The sequence below is a fragment of the Bos indicus x Bos taurus genome, chromosome 6 (assembly GCF_003369695.1).
Source record: "Bos indicus x Bos taurus breed Angus x Brahman F1 hybrid chromosome 6, Bos_hybrid_MaternalHap_v2.0, whole genome shotgun sequence".
NCBI classification, from domain to species: Eukaryota; Metazoa; Chordata; class Mammalia; order Artiodactyla; family Bovidae; genus Bos; species Bos indicus x Bos taurus.
In genome coordinates this window covers 83,251,171-83,263,803 of record NC_040081.1, presented here as the reverse complement: position 1 = coordinate 83,263,803, position 12,633 = coordinate 83,251,171, and the positions used below count along the sequence as shown (strand labels likewise).

General features: G+C 37.9%; 1 protein-coding gene and 1 pseudogene across 4 annotated transcripts in view; both read left to right on the top strand.

Moving 5' to 3' along the window:
- The window catches only part of CENPC (centromere protein C), a 93,775-nt gene extending 92,476 nt beyond the window's left edge, over positions 1–1,299 (top strand). For all 4 annotated transcript variants that reach the window (XM_027544627.1, XM_027544632.1, XM_027544631.1 and 1 more), the window contains one exon: positions 901–1,299. In XM_027544627.1, coding sequence (XP_027400428.1) covers positions 901–971 — 71 coding nt within the window. In that variant the 3' untranslated portion in view covers positions 972–1,299. The remainder of the gene's footprint in view (positions 1–900) is intronic.
- A 90-nt stretch (positions 1,300–1,389) lies between these two features.
- LOC113894333 lies at positions 1,390–2,389 on the top strand (annotated as a pseudogene).
- Positions 2,390–12,633: the final 10,244 nt, after the last annotated feature.

Genomic DNA, 12,633 nt, shown 5'->3' with positions numbered 1-12,633 from the left:
ATTGTATGCAGCACTATAAATTTGCCTTATGCGCAGCTGTCCATGTGTATTTTGCATTTGCTGTTACTAATTATCTAATTTATTTGAGTTACATTTGCTACCTTTTAACTTTGAAATTTTATTTTTCATTAATACTTTTTTACTTATCTTTTATAAGTATCTTTTATACTTATCTCTATGTTGTCTATGTCTCGTTTAGAGGAATCCATAGTGGTTCCAAAGACCTAATAATTGTGTTCAGTAAGTTAGACAGACAAAGACAGGTACTGTTTGTTTTCATTTATATGTGGAATCTAAAAAATAAATGAATATAACAAAACAAGAATAAGAGTCATAGAGAACAAACTAGTGGTTACCAGCAGAGAGAGGGATAAAGGGAAGGGACAAGACAGGTGAAGAGTAATGAGGTACACACTACTAGGAAAAAATAAAAAGATACAAGGATGTAATGTACAGCACAGGGAATATAGAAAATATTTTATAATTTTAAATGGAGTATAGTCTACAAAAATAATTGAATCACTGTTGTATGCTTGAAACTAATATAACATTGGAAATCACCTAAATCAACTATACTTCAATTAAAAAAAACAACAACCCCAAAACATGATTGGGCTCAGAGGGAGATTTTTTTTTCCTACCTACACCTTTGTCTAATTTGTTTTTGCATTCATTATTAGAATGATGTGAAGTTTGTGTATTTTCAAGCTTTATCTAGATCATAGGTGGTGGTTAACTATTAGATTTTTCAGTTTGTAGAATTAGATAAGAGTTAATTTGGGGTTAGATGAGTCAGTTTTTTCGACACTATATATCGTAACTGACATAGTGATGACTAAATGTTTAATCAAAAGGAAATGATTCCTATGGAAGTAATTTTTAATTTTATTTTATTTCTAGGTAATTATTACAACATCAAAAATCTCCTGAATGAGGAAAGTGTTCTTCTTTTTACTCAGATAAAAAGTTGAAAGATGAAGCAAAGTTTAAGTACATGTGTATATATATATATAAACATATGTACATATAAAACACATTGTGCAGTTGAGATGGCTATATTTGTAATTGTTAAGTTTAAAAATTTTTGTGTTGTATATTTCTTTCAGTAAAAATCAAACTTCCATATGTATTTTCTGATTTTTCCACAAATATACACATAACCTGTAGTGATGCCCATAGTTTTTAATAACACGAAAGGAATACCAAAATCACTGCTCTTGGGGATATACAGACAAACCTTGGAAATGTCATGGTTTGATTTCAGACCACCACAATAAAGCAGATATTGTAATAAAGTGAGTCATGAATTTTCTGATTTCCCAGTATATATAAAAGTTATATTTACATTATGCTATCATCTGTTAGGTGTGCAATAGTTTTATGTCTAAAAATTAATGCATATACCTTAAGGAAGCTAACCATTATTGATTCCTTCAGTGAGTCATCATCGTTTTTCTAGTGGTGGGTCTTGGCTTGATGTTGATGGCTGCTGACTGATCAAGGTAGTGGTTGCTGAAGTTTTGGAGTGGCTGTGGTAGTTTTTAAAAATAAGACAGCAACTTTTTTCTAGTTATTGTGGCACGAGGCATCATGAGCAGTGAAGTCTTCTGTGACACCCTGTATGAGACAGTGCAGGAAGTCCTGCATGGGAATCAACACAAGTGCCAAAATGTTCTGGAAATGGTGGATCTTCAGATCAGCCTGAAGAACTGTGACCTCAGAAGGACAAACACTTCTCAGCACTGTCAGGCTTAAGTTCATTCCCCTTACCAAGTTCTCCATATATGTTCTGGGAGACCAGCAGCACTGTGATGAGGTAAGGCTGTGGATAAATCTCCCATATGAACATCAAGGCACTGAAGAAAATAACAATAGAAAACGGGTCAAGAAGCTAGCCAACAAGTATGACTTTTTGGCTCCAGAATCTCTGTTTAAGCAGGTCCCATAAATCCTGGGCCCACGCCTGAATAACATTGGCAAACTCCCTTCCTTGCTGACCCACAATGAGAACATGATGGCCAAAGTTGATGACGTAAAGTCCATGATCAAGTTTCAGATAAAGAAGATGCTGTGTCTGTCAGTGGCTGTTGGCCATGTGAAGATGATGGATGATGAGCTTGTGTACAACATCCACTTAGCTGTTAAACTTCTGGTGTCATTGCACAAGAAAAACTAGCAGAATGTCCAGTCTGTACATTAAGAGCACCATAGGCAAGCCCCAACATCTGTACTAAGGCACAGTTTAATGATACTGCCACCATTAAAAAAAAAAAGACAACATTGATCAATTGCTGCATCTTTGGAGATTGACTTCCTTCGGAGAAGGAAATGGCACCCCACTCCAGTACTCTTGCTTGGAAAATCCCATGGACGGAGGAGCCTGGAAGGCTGCAGTCCATGGGGTCGCTGAGGGTCAGACATGACTGATCGACTTCACTTGCACTTTTTACTTTGATGCATTGGAGAAGGAAGTGGCAACCCGCTCCAGTGTTCTTGCCTGGAGAATCCCAGGGACGGGGGAGCCTGGTGGGCTGCCATCTATGGGGTCGCACAGAGTCGGACATGACTGAAGTGACTTAGCAGCAGCAGCAGCAGCATTGACTTCCTTTCACAAATGATTTCTCTATAACATGCCAGTGTTTTTTGATAGTTTTCCATATAGAAGAACTCACAAAATTGTAGTCAATCCTCTCAAATCTTGCTGCTGTTTTATCAATGATAAAATTCTAAATTCTTTGTTGTCATTTTAAGCAATCGTCATTTTAAACAATCCTGTTATTTTGACAGTCTTTCTGACATTTTCACCTGGAATAAATTCCATATCAAGAAACAACCTTCTGTTCTCATCCTTAAGCAACCTTGATCTTAGGATATCTTAGGATATTGTAGCAATTGTCACATTGCTTCAGACTCCACTTTGAATCTAGTTCTCTTACTGTTTCCATCACATCTTCAGTTCCTTCCTCCACTAAAATCTTGAACCATTCAGTCATCCATGAGGGTTGTGATCAACTTCTTCCAGACTTCTATGTTCATGTTGATATTTTGACCTCTTACCATGAATCACAAATGTTCTTAATGGCATCCTTTCCAGAAGATTTACAAATTGTTTTGCTCAGATGCATTGGAGAATTCACTATGGCAGCTATTGTTCAGTAGCTAAGTTGTGTCCAATTCTTTGCGACCGCATGGACTGCAGCCCACCAGCCTTCCCTGTCCTTCATTTTCTTCTGGAATTTGCTCAAACTCATGTCCATTGAGTCAGTGATGCCATCTAGCCATCTCATCCTCTGCTGCCTCCTCCTCCTCCTGCCCTCAATCTTGCCCAACATCATGGTCTTTTCCAGTGAGTCGGCTTTTTGCATCAGGTGGCCAAAGTATTGGAGCTTCAGCATCAGTCCTTCCAATGAATATTCATGGTTGATTTCCTTTAGGATTGACTAGTTTGATTTCCTTGCTGTCCAAGGGACTCTCAAGAGTCTTCTCCAGCACCACAATTTGAAAGCATCAGTTCTTAAGCACTCAGCCTGCTTTTATTATGGTCCAGCTCTCACATCCATACATGACTACTGTATGGATGTGAAAAACCATAGCCTTGACTAGACGGACCTGTGTTGACAAAGTAATGTCTCTGCTTTTAATATGCTGTCTAGGTTGGTCATAACTTTCCTTCCGAGGAGTAGGCGTCTTTTAATTTCATGGCTGCAGTCACCATTGACAGTGATTTTGGAGCCCCAAAAAATAAAGTCTGACACTGTTTCCACTTGTTCACCATCTATTTGCCATGAAGTGAGGGGACCCGATGCCATGATCTTAATTTTCTTTCTTTTTTATTTATTTATTTATTTATTTTTTCTCTTCTTTTTTTTTTTATATTTATATTTTTTTTATTTTTAAAATTAAAAATATTTCAGGTATACACGTGCTCCCCATCCTGAACCCTCCTCCCTCCCCCTTCCCCATACCATCCCCCTGGGCCGTCCCAGCACACCAGCCCCAAGCATCCAGCATCGTGCACTGAACCTGGACTGGCATCTCATTTCATACATGACATTTCACATGTTTCAATGCCATTCTCCCAAATCTTCCCACCCTCTCCCTCTCCCACAGAGTCCATAAGACTGTTCCATACATCAGTGTCTCTTTTGCTGTCTCGTATACAGGGTTATCGTTACCATCTTTGTAAATTCCATATATATGCGTTAGTATACTGTATTTATGTTTTTCCTTCTGGCTTACTTCACTCTGTATAATAGGCTCCAGTTTCATCCACCTCATTAGAACTGATTCAAATGTATTCTTTTTAATGGCTGAGTAATACTCCATTGTGTATATGTACCACTGCTTTCTTATCCATTCATCTGCTGATGGACATCTAGGTTGCTTCCATGTCCTGGCTATTATAAACAGTGCTGCGATGAACATTGGGGTACTCGTGTCTCTTTCCCTTCTGGTTTCCTCAGTGTGTATGCCCAGCAGTGGGATTGCTGGATCATAAGGCAGTTCTATTTCCAGTTTTTTAAGGAATCTCCACACTGTTCTCCATAGTGGCTGTACTAGTTTGCATTCCCACCAACAGTGTAAGAGGGTTCCCTTTTCTCCACACCCTCTCCAGCATTTATTATTTGTAGACTTTTGGATCGCAGCCATTCTGACTGGCGTGAAATGGTACCTCATAGTGGTTTTGATTTGCATTTCTCTGATAAGGAGTGATGTTGAGCATCTTTTCATGTGTTTGTTAGCCATCTGTATGTCTTCTTTGGAGAAATGTCTATTTAGTTCTTTGGCCCATTTTTTGATTGGGTCATTTATTTTTCTGGAGTTGATGAATGTTGAACTTTAAGCCAACTTTTTCATTCTCCTCTTTCACTTTCATCAAGAGGCTCTTTAGTTCTTCTTCACTTTCTGCCGTAAGGGTGGTGTCATCTGCATATCTGAGGTTATTGATATTTCTCCCGGCAATCTTGATTCCAGCTTGTGCTTCTTCCAGCCCAGTGTTTCTTATGATGTACTCTGCATATAAGTTAACTAAGCAGGGTGACAATATACAACCTTGACATACTCCTTTTCCTATTTGGAACCTGTCTGTTGTTCCATGTCCAGTTCTAACTATTGCTTCCTGAACTGCATACAGATTTCTCAAGAGGCAGGTCAGGTGGTCTTGTATAATCTCTCAGAATTTTCCACAGCTTATTGGAATCCACACAGTCAAAGGCTTTGGCGTAGTCAATAAAGCAGAAATAGATGTTTTTCTGAAACTCTTGCTTTTTTGATGATCCAGCAGATGTTGGCAATTTGATCTCTGGTTCCTCTGCCTTTTCTAAAACCAGCTTGAACATCTGGAAGTTCATGATTCACGTATTGCTGAAGCCTGGCTTGGAGAATTTTGAGCATTACTTTGATACACATTAACACCCTGTATAGTTCTGTGTATTCTTGCCACCTCTTCATAGTTTCTTCTGCTTTTAGTAGGTCCTTACTGTTTCTGTCCTGTATCATGCCCATCCTTACAGAAAATGTTCCCTTGGTATCTCCAGTTTTCTTGAAGATATCTCTAGTCTTTCCCATTCTATTGTTTTCTTCTGTTTCTTTGCATTTTTCATCTCAAAAGGCCTTCTTATCTCTCGTTGGTATTCTCTGGAACTCTGCATTCAGTTGGTTATATCTTTCCCTTTCTCGCCTTTTGCTTCTCTTCTTCCCTCAGCTATTTGTAAAGCCAACTCAGATAACGACTTTGCCTTCTAGCATTTCTATTTCTATGGGATGGTTTAAGTCAGTGCCTCCTCTACAATGTTATAAACCTTTGTCCATAGTTCTTCAGATACTCCCTCTACCAGACCTAATCCCTTAATTCTGTTAATACTTGTCACCTCCACTTATAGTTATCAGGGATTTGATTTAGGTCATACCCGAATGGCCTTGCTCAAACTCATGTGTTTGAGCAAGCTCTGGGAGTTGGTGATGGATGGGAGGCCTGGCATGCTGCAGTCCATAGGGTTGCAAAGAGTTGAGCATGAATGAACGACTGAACTGAACTGAATGGCCTAGTGGTTTTCTCTACTTTTTTCAATTTAAGCCTGAATTTTGCAATAAGGAGCTGATGATCTGAGCCACAGTTAGCTCCAGGCCTTGTTTTTGCTGACTGTATAGAACTCCCATCTTTGTCTGCAAAGCACATAATCAGTATGATTTAGGTATTCATCATCTAGTGATATCCATGTATAGAGTTGTCTCTTGGGTTTTTGGAAAAGGATGTTTGCTATGACCAGCGTGTTCTCTTGACAAAACTCTGTTAGCCTTTGCCCTGCTTCATTTTTCACTCCAAGGCCAAACTTGCTTGTTTTTCCAGGTATCTCTTGACTTCCTACTTTTACATTCCAGTCTCCTATGATGAAAAGAACTTCTTTTTTTAGTGTTAATTCTAGAAGGTGTTATAGGTCTTTACAAAACTGGTAATAACCAGCTGCTTTGGCATCAGTGGTTGAGGCATAGACTTGAATTACTGTCTTGTTGAATGGTTTGCCTCATAAACAAACTGAGAATATTCTGTCATTTTTGAGGTTGCACCCAAGTAACTGCATTTTGGACTCTTGTTGACTGTGAATGCTATTCCATTTCTTCTAAGAAATTCTTGTGCACAGTAGTAGATATAATGGTCATCTCAATTAAATTCACTCATTCCTGTACATTTTAGTTCACTGATTCCAAAGACATTGATGTTTACTCTTACCATTTCCTGCTTGACCACATCCAGTTTACCTTGATCATTCACCTAACATTCCAGATTCTTGTGTGAGATTGTTCTTTATAGCATTGGACTTTACTTTTACCACCGGACCCTTCCACAACTGAGCATCATTTCCGCTTTGGCCCAGCCACTTCATTTTTTCTGGAGCTATTAGTGATTGCCCTCCATTTCCCTAGTAGCATATTGGACACCTTCTAACTGGGGTCCTTATTTTCCGGCATCATATCTGTTTGACCTTTTTACACTGTCCATGGGGTTCTTGAGGCAAGAATACTGGAGTGGTTTGCCATTTCCTCCTCCAGTGGACCACGTTTTGTCAGAACTCTTTCTTCATTATGACCTGTCCATCTTGGGTAACCCTGTAAAGAATGGCACGTAGCTTCACTGAGTTATGCAAGCACTTTTGCCAGGCCAAGGTTGTGATCCATGAAGGAGCAGTCAACTATAATATAATGTTTATGTACCATTCTTTTGCCTTTAGTCTAATAGACTCCACTCATTTCCAGAGTTACTTGGGTCAGCACCCGTGTCTCTCTCACCCCTTCAGTGAAATTGTTTGATGCATTTCTAATACAGTTAGATTGTTTTGTCACATCTGCATTCTATCTGGAGATACTCTGACCTAAATAATTCTGTAAAAATTTGCATGTTTTATTTAACTGTACTGTAAATTCCTATGGGTTTTGATAAATGCATAGTGTCATGTATCCACCATTACAGAATCATGCAGAATAGCTTCACTGACCTAAAAATTCCCTGTGTTTTGCCTCTTTAACCTCTTTAAAAATGATCTTATAGTGTCTATAGTTGGCATTTTTCACAATGTCATGTACTTGGAATTATATAGTGTATAACCTTTTTATAATGGGTCATTTCACTTAGCAATAAGCATTTAAGATTCCTACATGCCTTTTGGGGGCTTGATAGATAATTTTTTTTTTTTAACTTATAAACAGAATTCCATTGTATGGATCCATCAGTGTTTGTTTATCCATTCACCTACTGAAGGACATTTGGTTGCTGCCAGTTTTTGGCAGTTATGAATAAAGCTACTATAAACATTTGAAAGTAGGTTTTGTGTGAATATAAGTTTTCAACTCAGTTGGTCAACTACCTAGAAATGTGATGCATGGGTTGTATGGTATGATTATGCTCAATTTGTAAAACTGCCAAATGTTGTTTTATAAAACCTTGGCTTAGGATACTTTATAATCTGAAAACAGCTTGTCCTTGTTTTTCCATCTATCTTCTCAACCCTTGCATTAATGTTGCTTTCACCACTGGCAACACATACAACATATATTCTCCTTTGACTCTGTCTTTTATAACCTTTACAGCCTTTTACATTTATTATTTTATTTTTCCTCAATATTTTTTTCTGCCACCTGTTAATAGTTTAGATAAATTCATTTATCTGAGCCTTTTAAAAATACCTATGACTTATCAGCTATTGCAGTGCCTTGCCTTTTTAGTTTCAACCACCCTAGGTTAATAAGACAGTCGAGGTTAATTGGATGACAGGAGAATCTTTTTCACTTTTTTAAAAAGCTTTATCAAGTTGTAATAGCATCATTTAGGATTTTAAATAGCTCTGCTGGAACTCCAAAACCTCCACTAGCTTTATTGGCAACAGTGCTTCCTAAGGCCCACTTCACATTCCAGAATGTCGACTTCACACTCCAGAATGTCTGGCTCTGAGAGATTACACTGTCATGGTTATCCATGCTAAGCCTTTGGCTGTATGGATCATGAAAAACTGTGGGAAACTCTTAAAGAGATGGGAGTACCAGAGCATCTTACCTGTCGCCTGAGAAACTGAGATGCAGGTCAAGAAGCAACAGTTAGAACCCCGTATGGAACAACTGACTGGTTCAGGATTGAGCAAGGAGTACAATAAAGCTGTTATTGTCAGCTTGTTTATTTATATGCAAAGCACATCATGCAAAATGCCAGGCTGGATGAATTACAAGCTGGAATCAAGGTTTCTGGGAGAAATGTCAACAACCTCAGATACGTGAATGTTACCACTCTAAAGCCAGAAAGCAAAGAGCCTCTTAAGGGTGAAGAAAGTGAAGTGAAGTCACTCATTTGGGTCCGACTCTGCGACCCCATGGACTGTAGCCTACCAGGCTCCTCCATCCATGGGATTTCCCAGGCAAGAATACTGGAGTGGCTTGCCATTTCCTTCTCCAGGAGATCTTCCTGACCCAGGGATTGAACCCAGGTCTCCCACATTGTAGGCAGATGCTTTACCATCTGAGCCACCAGGGAAGTTGAGGGTGAAGAAGGAGAGTGAAAAAGCTGACTTAAAACTCAATATTAAAAAAAATAAGATCATGTCATCCAGTCCCATCACTTCATGGCAAATAGAAGGGGAAAAGTTGGAAGCAGTGACAGATTTCCTCTTGTTGGGCTCTAAAGTTACTGATTCCCTGGTGGCTCAGATGGTAAAGAATCTGCCTGCAATGTAGGAGGCCTGGGTTTGAGCCTTGGGTCAGGAAGAGCCCCTGGAGAAGGAAATGGCTACCCACTCCAGTATTCTTGCCTGGAGAATTCCATGGACAGAGGAGCCTGGCAGGCCACAGTCCATGGACTTGTAAAGAGTTGGACACAACTGAGCGACTAACACTTTCACTTTCAAAGTCACTGCAGATGGTGACTGTAGCCGTGAAATTAGAAGACGATAGCTTCTTGGCAGGAAAGCTATGACAAACCTAGACAGTATTACAAAGCAAAGATATTTGCTGACAAAGTTCTGTATGGTCAAGGCTATGGTCTTCCCACTAGTCATGGATGGATGTGAGAGCTGAACAATAAAAAAGGCAAGAGTGCCTAAGAACTGACGCTTTTGAACTGTGGTGCTAGAGAAGACTTTTTAGAGTTCCTTGGAAAGCAAGGAGGTCAAACCAGTGCATCTTAAATCAACCCTAAATACTCTGTGAAAGGACTGATTCTGAAGCTGAAGCTCCAATACTTTAGTCACCTGATGCAAACAGCCAACTCATTGGAAACAAGCCAATGAATTGGCTTTCCCAGCACTTTCCCTCAGTGCTGGGAAAGACTGAGGACAGGAGGAGAAGGGGGGTGACAGAGGATGAGATGGTTGGATGATATTCCCGATACAATGGACGTAAACCTGGGCAAACTCGGGGAGATGGTGAGGGACAGGGAAGCCTGGTGTGCTGCAGTCCGTGGCATCATGAAGAGTCAGACATGACTTGGTGACTGAACAACAACAACAACATTGAGTTGTAATATTTAAAAACTACACATATTTAATGTATACAATTGATGAGTTTGGATATAATATGCATGCCCATGAATTCACAATAATCAAGGTAATAAACATATCTATCACCCCCAGAAGTTTCCTTATGCCTATTTGTTTTGTGTGGTAAGAACATTTAACATGATATCTACCCTCTTAACAAAATGTTAAGTGCACAGTATAATTTTGTTAACATTAATAACATTGTGTTATACAGTATATCTCCAGAACATGTTTATCTTGTATAAGTGAAACTTTATATTCATCGAACAGCAACTCCCTGTTTCACCTCCAACATCTTGGCAAAATCCACTACTACTTCAGATGTCTCATGAGTGGAGTCATGTAGTATTTGTCCTTTTGTGACTGGCTTATTTCACGTAGCATAGTGTCTTGGAGATTCATTTGCATTGTTGCATATGGAAGGATTTCCTTCATTTTAAAGACTAAATAGTATTCCATTTTAATGTATATACTATATCTTCCTTATCCATTCATCACTGATGGCTCTTTGATTCCATATCTTGGCTATTGTAAATAATTCTTCAAGGAACATAATTCTTCAAGGAGTGTAGATATCTCTTTGAGATACTACTTTCATTTCTTTAAGATATATACAAATAAGTGCTGGGTCATATGGTAGTTCTGTTTTTTATTTTTTCAGGAATTTTATATTGTTTGCCGTAGCAACTGCACCATATTACATTCCTACCAACAGTGTACAAGGGTTCTAATTTGTCCACATTGTTGTAAGGCTTGTTGTCTTGTTTTTTGATAAAAACAATTCTAAGAGGTGAGAGGTGATACTTCATTGTGGTTTTGATTTATATTTTCTTGATGATTGGCAATACTGAACATCTTTTCATATTCTCATTGGCCATTTGCCTTCTTGAGTCTTTTGTCCATTTTTTTGTTTTGAGTTGTATGAGTTCTTTATGTATTTTGAATATTAACCTCTTATCAGGCATACATTTTGAAAATATTTTCTCCCATTCTGTTGATTACTTTTTCATTCTGTTGATTGTTTCCTTTATCATATGGAAGATTTTTAGTTTGAAATAGTCCCACTTGTTTATTTTTGCTTTTATTATGTATGCTTTTGATGTCATATCCAAGAAATCATAGCCAAGGCAGTGCCAAAAAAGCCATAGATTGTTGTTCTCTACTTATTTTGATTTGAATTTGCACATTATAAATTTCAATCCAAATGTTTTTTCAGTTTACTTTCTTTCCTAATGAGTAGGTTTAATTAGTTTAAATTTTAAGTGTTTTGTGATTATTTGCAGTTGATTCAAAACTAATGAAAGCCACTCTAAGGATTTGTAGGAGATACCATATTTAGTGAAAAACTGCACACACAGGTGCTTGCTAGTGGTTTACTGCCTAATGCTTAGAACTATGAAACAAATGATATGTAAGACCCAGTAACTGCCTATAAGAAGCTTACATCTTTTTAAGAAGATAAGCTATATATGTGCCAACATAAGGGCAATTCTGCATAGTTCTTGGTATCTTCCAATAATGTTTATTTTATGCCTGGGCATCTAGTAAGTGTACAGTAGCAACTTTCTCAATAAAATTATCTTTGGTTTGACCTAGACACCCACTCTTTGGCTTAAGTTGGTACTTATCAGTCCCCTTGACCAAAGGACTTAATGATTTACCAACTATTATTGTGTTAGGCAATACATTAGAATGTGTAAGCTCAAGAACATATTATTAATTATTATTATTATATTATCTCAATATTTTATGTTGAATTTATATTTATAATAACATGCTTATAAATATAAATTCAGTATATAAATTATTTTCAAGGAACATATATCTGTATAATTAACATGATATAATATGGATATAATCTCTATGTATATATTATGTATAATTCATTATGTATTGAAAGGTCTGAATCAAGGAGGACATGAATATAAGCAAGGCAGGGAATAATTAAGCTCAGAGTGTTTTGTTATTGAATTTAAGTAAAATAGAAGATTGTGAAAGTCTGTTTGGTCTTAGGTACTATATTATTTGGAGCCTCAAATAATATACTTAGCAGTAAAGAATCTGCCTGTCAGTGCAGGAGATGCAGAAGATTTGGGTTCAATCCCTGGGTTGGGAAGATCCCCTGGAGAAGGAAATGGCAACCCACTCCAGTATTCTTGTCTGTAAAATCCCATGGACAGAGGAGTCTGGAGGGCTACAGTCCATGGGGTTGCAAGAGTTGAACATGACCGAACACACACTAGGCTATCTGCTATTAAAAAAAAAAAAAAAAAAACACAAAATTATCAATAACTTAATATAGTAAAATTTTATTTTTTGCTCATGCAAAGTCCCAAGGTGATCTTTTTCGGAATGCCTCTTTTTGGCAACTCTCTCCCAAGAGGCAAGAATACTCTTAAATACTCATCCTTAGGGACACAGGGTCAGAGTCTAAGAGAGGCAGTTAATAGCATAGCCAGTGGCTTTGCTTCTATGTTAGTAATATTTTAAAATAGTATGTATTATCTATTGTCATCATAGCACTGTTGTAACTATTGCAAAACTTCAGTGACATTTATCTTATGGATATTCATGGATTGGCTAATTGGGACCTGACTTGAATGGTCTTGACTGA